This window comes from Pseudochaenichthys georgianus, chromosome 8 (genome assembly GCF_902827115.2).
Source record: "Pseudochaenichthys georgianus chromosome 8, fPseGeo1.2, whole genome shotgun sequence".
Taxonomy (NCBI): Eukaryota; Metazoa; Chordata; class Actinopteri; order Perciformes; family Channichthyidae; genus Pseudochaenichthys; species Pseudochaenichthys georgianus.
In genome coordinates, this window is record NC_047510.2 from 2,732,872 (window position 1) to 2,751,152 (window position 18,281).

At 42.7% G+C, this 18,281-nt stretch overlaps 1 protein-coding gene across 2 annotated transcripts in view; it reads right to left on the bottom strand.

The window, feature by feature from the left end:
* nbr1b (NBR1 autophagy cargo receptor b) overlaps positions 1 to 17,878 on the bottom strand; it is a 66,405-nt gene extending 48,527 nt beyond the window's left edge. For both annotated transcript variants that reach the window (XM_034090153.2, XM_034090152.2), the window contains exons 1-7: positions 17,687 to 17,878; positions 7,769 to 7,831; positions 6,114 to 6,132; positions 6,003 to 6,025; positions 4,813 to 5,001; positions 1,996 to 2,073; positions 1,668 to 1,915 (exon numbers count right to left, since the gene is read on the bottom strand). In XM_034090153.2, the coding sequence (XP_033946044.1) occupies positions 1,668 to 1,915; positions 1,996 to 2,073; positions 4,813 to 5,001; positions 6,003 to 6,025; positions 6,114 to 6,132; positions 7,769 to 7,831; positions 17,687 to 17,788 (722 nt within the window). In that variant the 5' untranslated portion in view covers positions 17,789 to 17,878. The remainder of the gene's footprint in view (positions 1 to 1,667; positions 1,916 to 1,995; positions 2,074 to 4,812; positions 5,002 to 6,002; positions 6,026 to 6,113; positions 6,133 to 7,768; positions 7,832 to 17,686) is intronic.
* Between the last annotated feature and the right edge of the window lie 403 nt (positions 17,879 to 18,281).

Here is an 18,281-nt window from a genome sequence, read left to right on the forward strand (position 1 = left end):
AGGCATTATTATCTCTCCCTTCTTAGAATAAACCTCACCAAGACTTCGAACCCTGGGACAGCATGTCAACTAAAACTAGAGGTCATATATTGGTCATTATTATCTGCAGTGCTAACATTTAAAACATTAAACACCTCCTTTGTTCATTATGCAATATAATGAAGACAAGTCAAAAGCAAGAGGTTAAAGGAACAGTTCATCATTTCAGACAATTGCTTTTATTCTGAGCGCGAGATGAGGAGATAGATATATATTTTGTTGGACAATGCGAATAACTTTAAAACTAGGAAAATATAAACGTGTGGTTATAATATAGCCCAGAATCAAACAAACAGAGGAGATGTTTAAAAATATGAAAAAAATCAATCGATAAAGTAATAATATTAATTCTAATAATAATAATAGTAATATATCTTATTATTATCATACATATGAAAATAAAAAAATATTAATAGTATTAAAATATTTTGTATATAACATGTATTTTATATACAGTGGAGGAAATAAGTATTTGATCCCTTACCAATAATTTAACAGTCTATCATTTGAATGGTTTCTTTTACAAATGAGAGACAGAATATCAAAAAGAAAATCCAGAAATGTACATTATATAAAAGATAAACATTGATTTGCATTTAATTGTGTGAAATAAGTATTTGATCCTCTTGCAACCAACAAGGACTCTGGCTCCCTCAGACCGGTTACATACGTCCTCTTCCTTTAGGAAAGTACTCCCAACATCTACTAGTTACCTGTATAAAAGACACCTGTCCACAGAATCAACCAATCAGATTCCAGCCTCTCCACCATGGGCCAGACTACAGAGCTGTCTAAGGACCTCAGGGACCAGACTGTGGACCTGCACCAGGCTGGGACTGGCTACAAGACCACCAGCGAGCAGCTTAGGGAGAAGGAGACAACTGTTGGTGCCATTATTCGGTAATACAAGAACAATAAAATGTCCTCGGAGGGCTGGGGCTCCACTCAGGATCTGACCCCGTGGGGTTCGATGATCAGGAGAAAGGGGAGGGGTCAGCCAGAAGTACACAGGAGGCACTTGTGAATGATCTCAAGGCAGCTGGGAGCACAGTCCCCAAGACAACTGTTGGTGGTAACACACTGCACCATCATGAATCAAACCCTGCAGCGCCTGAAGCCCCCCCCCCCCCCTGCTCAGGAAGAACATGAAAGGCCGTCTGAAGTTTGACAACGAACCTCTGAATGATTCAGAGAAGGCTTGGGAGAAGAGGATGTGGTCGGATGAGACCAACATCGACATCTTTGGCAGCAACTCAACACACCGTGTTTGATGAATTCTGGGTTGATTTTAAAGTTTTAAAGACTAAATACTGCTATTTCTGATACTGGAAATGTCAGAAATTGATTAAACATCCTCAAAAATCATCCAAACCACACCAACAGTGTCCAAATGGACCAAGCCATTTCAAAGCGGTTGTCTGCATAGGCTTATCAATGCTAATTAACACAATTGTGCAAATGGCCCAACATCTGCAAGTTAGCATCCAGCCGTCTGCATGTGCTGGGGACCCCACTATACATTTATAACACAACACGTTGGGGTACTCTACATGTCCGGGGTCACTAAGCTGGCAAACGGACCATCGAGCTGTAACACATACTGACCCCGGCCTGCTGACAGCTCGTACCTGCACTGGTAGCCCCCTCCGGTGGTCTGCCCCCGGCAGGAGGAGCAAGGAGGGGTGGAGGAGGATGGAGCTCCGGGCAGGGTGGAGGAGGAGACCTCGGGGACCTGCTGGGCCTCCGCTCCCCCAGCAGCCTCCCCTCTACCTCCCCCACCTCCTGCCCCCCCTCCCAGGGGCTTGTGAATGCAGCACTGTCCCGAGAACTCACGGCAGATCTTCTCCACGGCCTCGCGCACCACCTGGTCCTTAAACTGAGAGAATGGAGGAGAGCGCTCTTATTTTGCCTCTGTTCATCTAACAGCTGACATGTGCTCCATCTGCTTGGTCCTACCTTCTCCATGTACAAGGTGAACCAGGCTGGGGGGGTCTTGTCTTCTTCTTTGGTTCCCTTCACTTCTTTCAGGATCATCTGATCAGAAGGACAAGATGAGATCTAGTGGATGACTCACATCAACATCTTTGGTACATCATTGACATGAACCTGCAGCCTGCTCTTTTTCAGTAGATTGCATTTACGCCTCAAGTATCCTAGAGTGGTGTGGAGACATTTGTTTCCACAGATCTTCTTTTTCTGTAATATTATGAAGTCAGAAATTATTAACATTAAGCCACAAACTGCCTTTTAAGGAAAACGGTTTTTGCAAATATATAACAAAAAAATCCTCTATATTTAACTACAGTGAAAAAACGGAAACTTTGACTTTCATTAAATATATTGGGTTAACAAATGTCACATAACTGTATTAAGTGTTTTGTAATACTTAACCCTTATTTAAACTTAATATTATTGCTTTCAACTAACCTAATACAGTTCTGTTGACATAATACATTAAGTCAACCTTTCAGGTTCTGCAGAGTATAATATGAAAAATGACACCTGAATGTATTTTGATTTATCCACATCTATCACTCAGTGTGGAAATACATCTTTCATCTCTGGCAGGGCAGAGCCAATCAACGTCAGGCACTGATGTTACAGCCAGTGGTGACTCGTCATTAGGGGCAGGCACAGCCCCACCTACTGTCAGCAGAAATTAATTAAAATAATAATTCCAAAAATATGTATAAAATATATATTAAAATATATTTTCAGATCATGTTTAGTCGTCTGATTCGTCTCTACATTGCTGTTTTAGTCTGCGTTCTTCTAATTAGTGTCCACAGTGTGCCTATTGAGCCGGGTTGTGCGATGTGGGGCAAGCCCCGATCTGCCCCCCCTCTCTCTCAAAATGAACGTGTACTGTGAAAACTAAGTCTTTTTGTATTCAATGTGTGCGGCAAAAAAATTATCACAAGTGAAGTGAGGCAAAGTGCTGGCAACCCCTCCAAAACATCATCTCATAATTCAGAGCTGAAGAGGAGACGAGAGAGAGCAGCGTATAGCGATTAAAATCAGTAAAACAGACAGAAAATGAGTGAAGTGGACCGTCTGCTTCAGCTTCGGTAAGTTCATTTATGTCATATCATTTGTTGATCTTCTGTGTTTTGCCTGTAGGCTATTGCTCTGCTGGATCGATTGATATTGTGACCTCGCTGATGAGTGTCTGTGCTTTCCTTATATTTACAGTCTGGTGTTTTAATGCTGAAGCATTACGGTTGTTGTTATTGTTAAGAATGGCTTTGTGATGGGTCGGCCTTTACTGCATGTATTGAGGTGCACTACAATAGGACATCCCCACGCTGTGTACGTACATGTATGCGCACACAGTGTTGCTCCGTGTTCTTCATTCACGGCTTCCCCCCCCCCCTCTCTATCGGAACCATGGATAGCCTACAGCTATTTGTTTACGTGTTTAAAAAAGCACCAGAAGCTTATATACAAACTTCTAAGTTATTCGTGCCCCACCAGTTTGTACATATAAAAATGCCACTGGTTACAGCGATGAGAGAGAGCACACAAAGCAACAGCAGGAACTGGGTTTGTCCTGAGAGCTGTGGCAGACATTAAGACAAGCCACTGTTAGCTATAGCAGTGTTTTCATGTAGCGCTATAGTGGAGACATGGTGAGGTCATTACAGCTGCATTCACATTATGCGTGGTAAAAGCTACATTCGGCGTCACGCACCGCTCAAAGTTCAAATTGTTTTAATTTGGACCAAGTTATCGCTGACCTTTCGACGCGCAACCAATCAGATGACAGCTGTATGTAGCGGTGCAAGCTAGCAGAGGACGTAACCATAGAAACTAAACCCAACTGGCTGTTAACACTGAAAGGCTCCGGCTGAAAACATTGCGGTGACCAAAGATAAAATCACGTATCATGTGAATGACGCTTAAGAGTTATGTTAGAATTCTAGTGATTTTATAACGAAGTAAAGTATAAACGTGGTGTTGTCTCTGGTTATGTCTTTTAGAGAGTGGAACTGTGGTGATGTTACAGCAGTGAGCAAGAGCAAACAATCCAACAAACAACAACCGAAGTCTGTCTCTTTGCGGTTTCCTGCATCAGCGTGACGGCGTTTCTCTGTCTCGGTACGTTCTGCACTTCTCGACACGCACAGATCAACGCTGTAAGACTGAGCTGAGGTCAACTTCAAGACATACTAATCAATAGTCCTTCGAAGAGCTTCCATGGACACAGATTACTGTTGAATTTAAAACACAACTTGTCCTTTCTCATCCCCGTTATTACAAGAAAAACCTACAACTATTTGTTTATTCCACAAATCCACGTATTTATATTTTATTTCAGTATACAGTATTTCATTTTAGACTGTTTTATCTTAATCTATTTTACATTGCATTTGTATGCCTGCTTTTCACTTGCACTATTTTCCCTCCTCAGTTTATTGGATGCTGCACTGCTGGCAGACCATGGGACTTTGAATTATACATGTTTGCATGACAATAAGACCTTTGAATCCTTGGAAACGTCGGGGTATCGAGAACTGAATACCTTTTTTATTATAGTTTGTGAATGATTGAGTTATTTTGTGTATACGAAAATGTAGTTTGCATTAAGTAATCTAAGGGTAGAAATGACTCAACCCCTTGCTACAGGCAAAACCCTTGAGTACAGCCCCCCCCCCCCCCTCGCAAATATAATATCATTTTTTCTTTTTAAATCCAGCGAGTGGCAGCTGAGGGGTTATGACTGCTATGAAACGCCCAGTGTCCAGTGTGAGCGGCTGTGGGGGGGGGTCTCACCATGCCCTGCTCCGGCACCACAGCCTGCACTTTGCGGCTGACCACCTGGGTCAGAGCGGGGCAGTGCTGGGGGGGTCTGAAGCCCCTCTTTGGCTCCGTGCTGCTGGCCTTGGTGGTGGGGACCCTCGCCGGCTGGCCCCGGGTCTCGTACACGTTCATATGGAGCCGGTTGCCCTGCCTCGCTGCACTCTGGGAAATATACACACCGGTTAGTCTCACCTGCTGACATACAGGACCATCTTGGATACATCTCTCTGTGTCCTGAAACAAGAAAAACCCTTTGGTGAAGCATCTCCTGAAGCATTAGCACCTTTGGAGATAGAACACTAAGGAGCCATTCAAACCAGTCATAATTAAAGATATTAGCTGACCAATGTCAGCATGATATGACAGGGGTTGCTGGGCAGACTTGGTGCAGGAATTAGTCATTCAACCCGGAAATTAGTTAGCATTTAGCAATTGCAATGACATTGTTCCCAAAATGTTGAAAAAAGGTCTGTTGTTAACACAAGCTGAAGAGAGTTTCACGTTTTGTTTTACGACATAAATGACTTACGTAAATACCCCACTGCTGAACGTCTGAAGCTGGAAACTGCGTGTCTAAACTAGATGACCTAATGCCATCATGGGGGATCATCAGCCGCCTTTAGCTTAGCGGTAGGATGTAGTTATAGCCTAACGATAACTTTGTACTTCTGGCGATTGCATCTCCGCTTCAAAAATCATAAAGTGGTGTGTTGGTAATATGTAGAGATTATCCTGCTGAACGTTTCATAAACGCGTGTTTGCCACAGATTATTTTCAGCCATAAAATGACTTGCTGTGCTAACCTTAGGGTATCCTTACAACAAGATATCATGACTGCCCCCTCTGTTTCTCTGTAGTGTTCTGAAACTGAACCTCTCTCTTTGAAGCCTGATTCAATCAACACTTCAAAACCTGAGAATTGAAGGTTCCCTTTTTCCATCCGCTGTACAGACCATTAGTTTAAGAAGCTACTTTGAGCTCATGTAATGTAGATGTAGACTATTTGTCAAGTGGAGAATTTCTTAATTTGGATTGGAAAATAACCAAACCAAGTGGCAGATAATGAAGGGTCCTATTTAATACATGAAGCCGCTCAGATGTACATAATGTACAGCACTGTACTCACATCATGTGAGTAGCAAGTGGACGTCGAAGCTTCTTACCTTCAACGCCTCCTCATAGTCAGCTGCAATAAATACAGAAACAATTATGAACACAAATTCTTTATGCAACACATGTTTCTATCTCATAGATTGTATCGTTGTGTTGCTTACCTTGGCTGTTAATGGACACCTGCAAGAAGAAAAAGGGAGATTATTTGTGTAAATATGTAAGAATATGAAGATTATTGGTGCAGGCAGCGTACGGTGCAGCGTACGGTGCGGTGCAGCGTACGGTGCGGTGCAGGCGTACGGTGCGGTGCAGGCGTACGGTGCGGTGCAGCGTACGGTGCGGTGCAGCGTACGGTGCGGTGCAGGCGTACGGTGCAGGCGTTCGGTGCGGTGCAGCGTACGGTGCGGTGCAGGCGTACGGTGCAGGCGTACGGTGCGGTGCAGCGTACGGTGCGGTGCAGGCGTACGGTGCAGGCGTACGGTGCGGTGCAGCGTACGGTGCGGTGCAGCGTACGGTGCGGTGCAGGCGTACGGTGCAGGCGTACGGTGTGGTGCAGCGTACGGTGCGGTGCAGCGTACGGTGCGGTGCAGGCGTACGGTGCGGTGCAGGCGTACGGTGCGGTGCAGCGTACTGTGCGGTGCAGGCGTACGGTGCAGGCGTACGGTGCGGTGCAGCGTACGGACCTCGGTCCTGCCGCAGTACTGTCGTACCAATAATGACTTTCAAGAACGGCCTCTCGTGTATGATTGCTTAATTAATAAATGTTTAAGCTGTGATTAATCTGATTAAAAATTGTAATCGTTTGACAGCCCTACGATAAAAACAAAGCTGTCTCTGCCGTCTGATGCTCGATTTGACGCCATTTCATATTTCTGGAGTAATTAGGGAGGCTCGGTGGGTCAGTGCGCTGATCTTCGACTCAGAGGATAGCAAGACACTTCACCCCAAAGTGCTCCTGTGGGGATTGTCCACAGTATTGAGTACGTAAGTCGCTTTGGAGAAAAGCGTCTAACAAGTGACATGTGATGTAATGTAATTATACAGTTTTTGACGAACAGAAATATTGTTTTCTGGCATCACTTCAACATTTTACGGGAAGAATCAGCATTTTGGAATGAGGGCGCTTGGCGAGAGTAAGAGGGTGCAGCGCCCCTGTTAGCGGGTGCAGACAAAGCCCAGTAAATTGAGGGTTTGGAGTTCAAAACACGAAGACATTTAACAGGATTTAAAGAATTTAAATTAAAAAGGAATCCCAGTCTCTGTTGCAGCACCTCTGACAATTATTATTATCTATTGCTATTTGTGTTGGGGTGTCCCTTTAACAGTTCTGTAAAGTAGGGATGCACAATGACTCAGAATTGAAAAATATTACACAGAACAAAAGAGGTGTTCACTAAAAACACTGACAAGGGTTAGCTCTGATGCTAGCTAGCCCAGGAGCTGTACATACGTGTTTACTGTGTGGAGAATAAATAATCCTGACCTTAATACATTTGATGGAAACAAATAACTGAAGTGTTATTCAGATCTATTCATGACATGCATTTTCACAGTAACATAGTATCAGCAATGTAGCATATTTAACGTATACGTGTGCTTTTTTACTGAATGTATACAATAAATATTTATTAGTGACAATACATGATTTTCTGTTTATTGTTGAGTATAAAGAATAATAAGAGTTTAGGCGTTACGACAGAGACTATCATCAGGTACATTTGACAATAAATGATGATGGGTAGATTATAGGGGATATTTCCCAGCCTTACAAACAGCAAGAAGACAAACCAGAGTGCTTCAAAGTAGATTCTCTCACCTCCTCGTTCTCCTCATCAAAATATGTCAGCTGGAGACTGCACAGGCCAAAGGAACGCTTCACCTGCACACACACACACACGCGCACACACACACACACACACACACGCGCACACACACACACACACACACACACACACACACACACACACACACCGGATCAGGACAAAAGATGAGAGCTCATACAGAAAAGACAAAAGTCACAGTTTCTAACTGTCATTTAAATTAGCATGGCTCACACTAAGTGTGTGTGTGTTTGTGTGTGTGTGTGTGTGTGTGTGTTGTGTGTGTGTGTGTGTGTGTGTGTGTGTGTGTGTGTGTGTGTGTGTGTGTGTGTGTGTGTGTGTGTGTGTGTGTGTGTGTTTGTGTGTGAGTGTGTATGGGTGTGTGTGCGTGTCGAAAATGTGACCTGATGAAACCGTGTTCAGGAAGTGAGCTCCATTCTAACTCCTACTTGCTCTTTACCAGCGTTGGAAAGTATTTAACTACATTGACTCAAGTACTGTAATGAAGTATAATGAACTAGGTGCTAGTACTCTACTGGAGTATTTCCATTTTGCTGCGTTATACTTCTACTCGACTACATCTCATAGGTAACTTGTAGTTACTAGTTCGTTTCGTTACATAAACTACATTACATTATGTATGTACTACGTATGTAATTAATATATAAAGTATACACAATACTCCACATTTAAAATATTACACTTTTTTGTTCGGGATTAAAACAGGAAAAAAAGGTTTAAAAGCGCCATTTTGCATAATGAGTACTTTTACTCTTGAATCTTGAGTACTTTTTCAGATAATAATTATACTTGGAAAAATGTTTGAACTCAGCACTTATAGTATTGGAGTGTGACTGTGGTATTACCGCTTTATTTAAAGTGGACCTATCATGCTATATTTGAATAATATATTGTCGGGCCATACTTATACTTAAGTTGTTTTTCAAAATACCAAACAGATCATGCATTTTAGCCATGCTTCATTTCGCTCTATTTGCTCTTTTTTAGCCCTGTTTTTGCAGGGGATGAATCTGAGAGAAGTCTTCTTTGCTGCTGTGGCAGACTACAGCGCCACCTACAGGCCTGGCATATGTACTACATCGTCTCCAGCGCTTTCGAACGGCAATGGCCGTGGCTGTCTCCTCCTGATAGGTGGAGAGTTGCCCATATAGGCGGAGCTCCTCGTTCCTGACGTCAGAAAATATTCAAATCTGTATCCGATCCGTTGCAGCCTTGTTTTTAGAGATTTGGGTAGGGAGGAAAAGAGAGAGGGTTGTGTTTTCTGACACACCGGGGACACATATTCATGTATACAAGACGTACACAAGTGCATTTTGCATGATAGGTCCCCTTTAAGTAAAGGCTCTTCTTCCACTCTTACTCTTTACTGATGATTAGCGCTTTCCCTTTATTGTGCTTCAACAGGAACCAATAAAAGCTCCTGTTGAAAGGATCCTTCATCGACAGAAGTGAAACAGCTGATAGTAAACATGCACCAGACCCACCTGCCCCCCCCCCTATTGATAAAACAACAACTCAGAGTTGAGGTCTGAGCTCTGTGACTCAGCAGCACTCACACAGATGAGTTATCCCAGGCTGAGCCACGTTAGCACTTACAAATTAAAAAAAGATTTATTTTACACCAAATGTACTTACATTGGGAAAAAGACAGCGGATATTTATTTGTTGAGCTAAATAAACTACCCACCACGAACACTTGTATTGCCCTTATTTAAATCATTAGGGTTTCAAAGTTGTAAAATGCGCTAAAAGCTGAGTCCAGAGTTATTTTGCCACTCGGAGAGAGTTTAAGGGAAAGCTAAACTGTGCATGCTCTATGTACGGGTACTTTGTGACGTTTTGCTCTCGAGAGTGTCGGGCCATTTTGGCTTGTGCCACTGAGCAGCTCTCATGGGCAGTGGCGTTTTTATATGTACAAAAGGGGTGGGGCACGAACAACTTAGATGTTTATATATATATGCTTCTGGTGCTTTTTTAAACACTTACACTTAAAAAGTGTATATATATAAATAAATATGAGCACACATTGTCTCACAAGCAAAACAACCCTCCTTAAAACAGCAGTCCACTGTCCATACAAAGACCCAGATGCCTCAACAGGCCATATCCAAATCTGTTTTTCAAAGTTTTCGAGCGAGGAACAGCAACATATTGTCGGGCAAATGCGTCTTTGATTGTAAACTGTCGGGAAGGTGGGGGCTCTCCATCTCCAGCTGCCGTGTTGCTCCCAGCTGGAACACGGAATGGGGTGGTTGTGTTTCAGGTGCAGTTTAAGGTTGGTCGTATTGCTAGCTTTTGTTGCTACCTTTTTAAACAAATGCGACACACCGCCCGCCTCATTCAAGTCCGTAGGTTCGCCTCGTTGTTTGGCTTAAATCCAAAATATTCCCACACCGGAGATGTGGTATTAGGTTTGGCAACCACTTCCATTTAACTTCAAATGCCCCTCGAGTAAGCCACACGTTGTCTCCTGCTTGTCTCTATATTGTTCATTTGTCTGCTACAGTGCTGCACGCGGAGTGTCCTGACTTGGCTGTGTGTGAGCAGACAGATCCCTCACAGCGCGCCGGGCTAAAATGCTGGTCACATCCTTATGTAAACAAACACGCATGTAAACGGCATGTGATTGGTCGATATTCATTGTGGGGGGTGTTATATATATAGAGTTGTAGTAAGTAGATTGATTGAGGTTTCGTTTATGCATAGGGTAGATTCTTTGAACTACATATCCTTTTTTTTGGTCTGTATTTTTTACATTCTGGATTTGCTTGGCGAGCTACTTATTGAGGGCTTGCAAGCTACCGGTAGCTCGCGATCGACGTGTTGGAGACCCCTGTTCTATCTGATGCTGAAATTGGCCAATAATAAAACTTTTTGTTGTTATTTCTCAAGGACCATACACATGTAAGGGTTAGGGTTGTGTTGTCCATGGTGACTCAGCAGCCACAGACATACATTGAATTTTGACTTTAACTTCAGAACTCTAATCAGAAAAAAATTGCACTTTTGGTCAGATCTAAAAAGATGAAGTGGCCCTAATCCTCTCCCGTAGGATAGTAACAGTGTAATGTTTCATTGTTTTTAATCCTGATCCTCTGCAGCGACCAACCAGTCAAGTGAAGTTAACAGCGTTCACCTTGGGCAGGACACTTAACCCCACATTGCTCCCATAGGCATGTCTACAGCACTGAGACTGCTCTTGTAAAGGTCTTCAATGACATCCACTTAAACACAGACAGTGGCAGAACTTCAGTGTTAGTATTATTAGATCTCAGTGCTGCGTTTGACACTGTTGACCACAGCATATTACTAGACCGACTGGAAAACTGGGTGGGACTTTCGGAAACAGTTCAAAATTGGTTTGAATCCTACTTAAAAGGACAGAAACAACTTTGTTTCTATAGGTAAATACTAGGGCTGTCAGTCGATTAAAATATTTAATCGCGATTAATCGCATATTAATCGCACATTTTTGATCTGTTCTAAATGTACCTTAGAGGAATATTTTTCAAGTTTTTAATACTCTTATCAACATATGAGTGGACAAATATGCTTTATGCTAATGTTTATTATCATTTGAACAATGACAAATATTCTCATGAATATTAAACACAACAACCTCTGAACATTACAAATATTCGCCTCAATTCAACCTGGAACCTCTCTCATACAATACAAATGGTGTGTGTGTGTGTGTGTGTGTGTGTGTGTGTGTGTGTGTGTGTGTGTGTGTGTGTGTGTGTGTGTGTGTGTGTGTGTGTGTGTGTGTGTGTGTGTGTGTGTGTGTGTGTGTGTGTGTGTGTGTGTGTGTGTGTGTGTGTGTGTGTGGGGGATCGTTGGAGCTATGTGCAACTGAAGGCATATGCTCGAACGGGAGCTGCCTGGACGCTGCAATCATGTTGCTGCAATCATGAGTGTGCTGACTTCTCGTACAATGTCCCGCTGTCTGCTTCCTGCATCAAGTCAAGTGCTCGGCGCAGTTGTGTGGATCGAGCGCTCCTCTGTTTTCATTGAAACAGCTCCTTATATCCGTTAGCGCAGCTAGCTAGCACCCGATGCTAACAACAACAATGCACGTAAGGTCTCTGTCTCGCTCGCTCGGGCCACACAAACACACACCCTCCCGGTCCTCCCGATGGCCAGTCAGTGCCTGCCGGTGAGCGTGGAAGTGTGGTCTGCCACAAGCGGGCAGCAGGAGCGGGGCTGTCAGCATCAGCTTGTAGATAGTATTTTAAAGTTGATGCACTCTGAAACTACGGGGCGGCCGAGGAAAAAAAATACACATGCGTTAATCGCGTTAAAATAATTAGTGGCGTTAATTTTTTTTGCGTTAACGCGTTATTAACGCGTTAACTTGACAGCCCTAGTAAATACACATCTGAGTTGACAAATATGACATGTGGGGTTCCTCAAGGCTCCATCTTGGGGCCTCTTCTCTTTAACATCTACATGCTACCACTGGCTCAGATAATGAAGAACAACAAAATAAGTTACCATAGCTATGCAGATGACACACAAATGTACGTAACAATTTCACCAGGAGACTATGCTCCAATTCAAACACTGAGTAAGTGCATTGAACAAATCAATGACTGGATGTGTCAGAACTTTCTCCAATTAAACAAAGATAAAACTGAGGTAATGGTTTTTGGAGCCAAGGCAGAACGTTTAAAAGTTAGCGCTGAGCTTCAGTCTGCAATGTTCAAACCAACAGATAAAGCCAGAAATCTAGGTGTAGTCATGGACTCTGACCTGAGTTTCAACAGTCACATTAAAACAGTTACTAAATCAGCCTACTATCACCTAAAGAACATATCTAGGATTAAAAGACTAATGTCACAGCAGGATTTGGAAAAACGTGTCCATGCTTTATCTTCAGTAGACTGGACTACTGCAATGGTGTCTTCACAGGTCTCACTAAAAAATCTATTAGGAAGCTGCAGCTGATTCAGAACGCCGCTGCTCGAGTCCTCACTAACACTAAGAAAGTGGATCACATCACTCCTGTTCTGAAGTCTTTACACTGGCTTCCTGTGTGTCAAAGAATAGATTTCAAAATACTGCTGCTGGTTTATAAAGCACTGAATGGTTTAGGCCCAAAATACATTTCTGACCTCCTGCTAAACTATGAACCATCCAGATCTCTCAGGTCTTCAGGGACTGGTCAGCTTTCTGTCCCCAGAGTCAGAACTAAACATGGTAAAGCAGCGTTCAGTTATTATGCTCCAAACATCTGGAACAAACTCCCAGAAACCTGCAGGTCCGCTGCAACTCTGACTACTTTTAAATCCAGGCTGAAGACTTTTCTTTTTGTCGCTGCTTTTAATTGAACTATTCATATCTTAGACTGCACTGTAACTTGTATCCATGTATTTTTTCTTTTTATGTTTATTTTATTAGCTTTTATTTTTAATGACTGATTTTAAATGCCATTTTCTTAATGTCTTTCGTTTTTTGAAAAGCACTTTGAATTGCCTTGTGTTGAAAAGTGCTATAAATAAACTTGCCTTGCCTTACGGTCCTGAAGTGTTTGTAAGTCACCTTCAATAAAAGCGTCTGCTAAATTACATGTCATGTAAACTTTTCACCTCAACAACAGTTACATACTGAAAAAGGTGTACAAAAAAATAACCTAAAAAACTAATGCATTCAGAAAAAAACAAAAACATGTAGGAGACCAGGGACAGTTGTAACACGGGTCGGTTGTAACACCTTCAATATCTCCAATCACAAACAAGCTAGAGTGATGAAAGTCACTCTGCACATGCGCAGTTAGATGGTAAGATCGCTGAGAAAGAAAGGAGCCATGTTTGAATTTCTCGCGTAAGATATCAGCAAAAGTGTGTTTCTGAGGTAAAATATTAACTAAAATTATATGATGTATCTTTTGGATACTGTCTTGAGTTCAAATGTCTAGGAATCCAAGCTAGTATTATTAGAATCACTGTTTTGTAGGCTACAAATATAACTAGCTAAATATGGGTCAAGCTAGCAACCAGGCAGGTTCACAGGGGGTGGAAGCCAGACTGGTGGTCCTGGGACGGTTGTAACGGGACGGTTGTAACATGGCACATTTACAATGATCAATTGTTCATTCAAGCATACAGTTGTATTGCTGATTGGTGTGCATTGTCCCTGTAAAAATAAACAGAATAACATACTGTACAGTAGGCCTAAAGTGTGTGTGTGTGTGTGTGTGTGTGTGTGTGTGTGTGTGTGTGTGTGTGTGTGTGTGTGTGTGTGTGTGTGTGTGTGTGTGTGTGTGTGTGTGTGTGTGTGTGTGTGTGTGTGTGTGTGTGTGTGTGTTTACAGTATGCCAAATGTCAGAAAGAGGAAGACAGACAGGGGAGTGCCACTTGCTCTGCTGCAGAGGGCCTGGATATATGCCATGTCACCCTGTACTATGCCATGTCACCCTGTACTATGCCATGTCACCCTGTACCGGTTCCATAAGAAGAGGCTGGGGTTGGAGAGTCAGGGATCACAAACACCCCCAAGAGTAGGCTACTGGACACCAAAGAAGGTGTTCTCAACAGAGCAGGGGATGCTTTTGAGAGACTACCTGATGGAGGCAGCTGATTTGTATTATGGTCTCAGCTCAAAGGAGGCAGGTCCACATCATTAAGGTAGACTAATAGGCTATCTATACTGAACAAAAGAAAAGTAAGTGATCAAATATGTTGAGGCCTAGTGAACAGACAAGTGAAATATTTTCCAATGTATATTCATTTTAGGTGCGGAAGTTTGCCTATGAATTGTCAAAGAACTACGAATGCAACTTCCTTCAAACCTGGGCAGAGAAAGAGATGGCCGGAGCTGACTGGCTCACAACGATTTTGAAGCGGCACCCTACCCTCTCCATACGCAGACCTCAGGCTACCAGTCTCTCACGGGCTACAAGCTTCAACCGAACAAATGTCAACAAGTTTTTTGATAACCTGTCTGCTGTCCTGACGAAGCATGGTTTTGTCACACAGGACATTTGGAATATGGACGAAACCGGAGTCACAACTGTCCAAAACCCTGGGAAGATTGTGGCCAGAAAAGTAACCAAACAAGTCGGCAGTGTGACATCTGCAGAGCGGGGCACTCTCATCACACTTGCATGTGCTGTAAATGCATTGGGACATTCCATCCCTCCAATGATGATATTCCCCCGGAAGAAGTTTCAGCCCTTCGTCACCAGCAATGGCCCTCCTGGCTGTATTGGCACAGCAAATGGGTCTGGGTGGATGCAAGAGGAAGACTTTTTGGTCTTCCTCAAGCACTTCCAGAGCCATACCAAGAGCTCACAGGAGTCAAAAGTGCTGCTGGTTCTGGACAATCATTCCTCCCACCTTTCTGTGGAGGGGACTGCTTTTTGCAGGAGCCATGGGATCATCCTCCTCTCTTCTCCTCCCCACTGTTCTCACAAACTACAGCCCTTAGATCGCACTGTATACGGGCCACTGAAGAAGCACATCAACAGCCGCTGTGACAACTGGATGAAGACTCATCCAGGATCCACAATGACCATTTACGATCTGCCGGGCATTGTGAAGAGTGCCCTTCCTCATGCTGCAACGCCATCAAATATCCAGGCAGGGTTCGCGTGCACTGGAATTTGGCCTTTTAATAGAGATATTTTCAGTGACATCGACTTTATGCCATCCCAAGTCACAGACCGCCCACCACCAGAGCCTTCTACCAGTGCAGCTCCAACACCAACTGTGGCATCCTCTCCTCCACTCGCAGCCTCCTCTCCTCCACTCGCAGCCTCCTCTCCTCCACTTGCAGCCTCCTCTCCTCCACTCACAGCCTCCTTTCCTCCACTCACAGCCTCCTCCACTGTCAGGCCATGTGTGGAGCTTGGGACATCATCCTCTGCAACGCCTTTCTCACCCATGTCCACCCGTCCACATCCAAAATCTGGACCAAGGAAGCAGACCACAAAGGGAAGAACAAGAAAAGAAACCGCTGTCCTCACAGACACTCCTATGACAAATCTACTCGAGGCTGAGAAAAAAAGATCTAACACAAAGAAGTCTAAAGCAAAGAAAAAAATCAATTTCTGCAACAACAAAAAAGCCCAACAAGAAGCAGAAGATGCAGGACTCATCTGATGGAGATGAGGCCCAATACTGCATTGTGTGCCTGGAGAGCTACTCCAGGTCCAAGGAGATCTGGCTGCAGTGTTGCTCCTGTAAAGCCTGGGCACACAAGGACTGCACAGATGGAAGTGCCTTTTACACCTGCCACAACTGTGAATCTGATTAATTATGGTGTTCTGTTTTAAGTTCTGTTCATTGTTTGATGGAGGAAGTGTGAAACCCCATTAAAATCTTGTTATCTAATTTGACAGCTTTCCCCTATTTGTTGTCATGTAGTGTGAAAAAGGTAACCGCTATTAACATGTTACAACCGTGCCTGGCATGTGCTACAACTGTCCCTGTACACAAGGACAGTTGTAACAGTTGAGTTTTTTTAAAAATACATTTTCCAACCTGTACTTATTTCATAAAAACATCTTAAATACATTGTTTCAGTAGCTGACATATTGATAATGTATAATATAGCAAAATGGCTATCCTATTGTAAATGGATTTTTACTTATTGGGGAAAAACCCAAAAAGTGTTGGAACTGTCCCTGGTCTCCCTATAAGAAACTCACAAAAATGTGAGAGAGAAAAAATGATAGTAAGTGAAAAACGTCTGACAAATGCAAGCTGTCCATCCTTTGAGTTGTGATTGAAAATACTTCCTACTTAGTACATTATTATTATTATTATTATTATTATTATTATTAATCAGTCACTCTGTAGTCCTTGCGCGTTTATTGGGGTCAAATTGCATCTCTTTGTGGTTGCTCTGAGTCTCCTTGTAGTCATGCGTGAATATGAAAAGTCATGCCAATTATCCAGATGCATAATAATACCATTGCTTATTGCTGCTAATGATGAAGCATTGTTACATTAGTGAAATACTAAGCAGAGGAAATGTAGTATTCAGCATATCTGACGGGGGATATAATGTAATCAGAACTATTCCCCCAAACATGAAAAAAAAAAAAAATACAAATATATATAAAAAGTCTATACAAATATCAGAAGAAATGTAAATTAATTTATAGAAAATGTGTGAAAAAGGAAGGATTATCTGTCACTGTAGTCATTTTACGTCTCTTCTTTGCATCTCTTTGTGGTTGCTTTGAGTCTCCTTTTAGACATGTATGAAGATATGAAGAGTCAGATGCGTAATAATACCATTGCTAACTGCTGCTGCTGATGAATCAGGGATTTTAGTCTTCGTATATCTTACAGGGGAGGAGTTGTCTTTTTAATTAAAAGAGGATTTATTCTTTTGTACTGATGGAGTCTGACAGCAAGTAAACACGGAGCTGCTGAGTTTGCATTAACAGAATATAAAAACGGGGACAGGTCAGGAACCAGGAAACATATACTAAAAATGATATAAATAGACTAATGCACGATGGGGTTAGGCCCACCTTCATAATGCATTAATCATATTCCAGTCCCTGATTGATCAGTGTCTGGCAGTGATGCTGTTGTGTCATGCACAACTCCATCACCTGTGTGTCCATGCCAGCCCACAGACCTGACACTGAATACATGTTAAATGGGTGATGGTAAACAGTGTTACCATGACGACAGTTCACCATAATAACCCTGTAAGGACTAGTGCATCCTCCCTGTCCTCTGTGACACTGGTCCCTGCTGTCAGGGACACGCTGCTATACATGACGGTACTGCTACAGTGCTACATCTCTCTCATATGTGCAGCTGTTCCCTACACAGCGGACACCATCCCAGGTGGTGTGAGTGTGTGAGGCTCGATGTGTGTGAGGCTCAAGCCTCGGTGTGTGTGACAGCGGCCCGAGCATCTCGCTCTCTTACCATGGCCTCCATCGACTCCCAGCTCTTGGTTTCGGATCCCGACAAGAGGAAATTTTTGGAATTTCCTCTGAAATTCACCTTCAGGTTGATGTAGAAGTCCATGTCTGCGCCTTACCGCATATTACTCACGACGACACGGCCCAACGGAGGCTGCTCGGGGTAATCTCGCCCTGTCCGCTCCACCGTGACTGATCCGATAGGGGATGAGGCGTATTCTGTGTTTACATCAGTGTCCCGGCCACGCCCACCTTGCATCATGTGCCCGGAACTCAGAGCGACACTTTCGATGTCGAGTTTATTATTATTAAAGAAAATGTAGGCTAATTATAATTAACAAAACTATAATAGAATCAAAAAATAAAATAATAACAATATAAATACATAATAATAATACATGCTATGTATAGAGCAATTATCAAACTAAATTATTTTATATAAAGAATAAAGAAAATAAACAAGAGAATAAACGATAAAACGCATGAAGTGAAAAATGTCTTAATAAACAAGAAATTAATAATAATTATTATAATTTTAAAGATGTTTACTTTTAACATAATAATAGTAATAATAATAATAATAATAATAATAATAATAA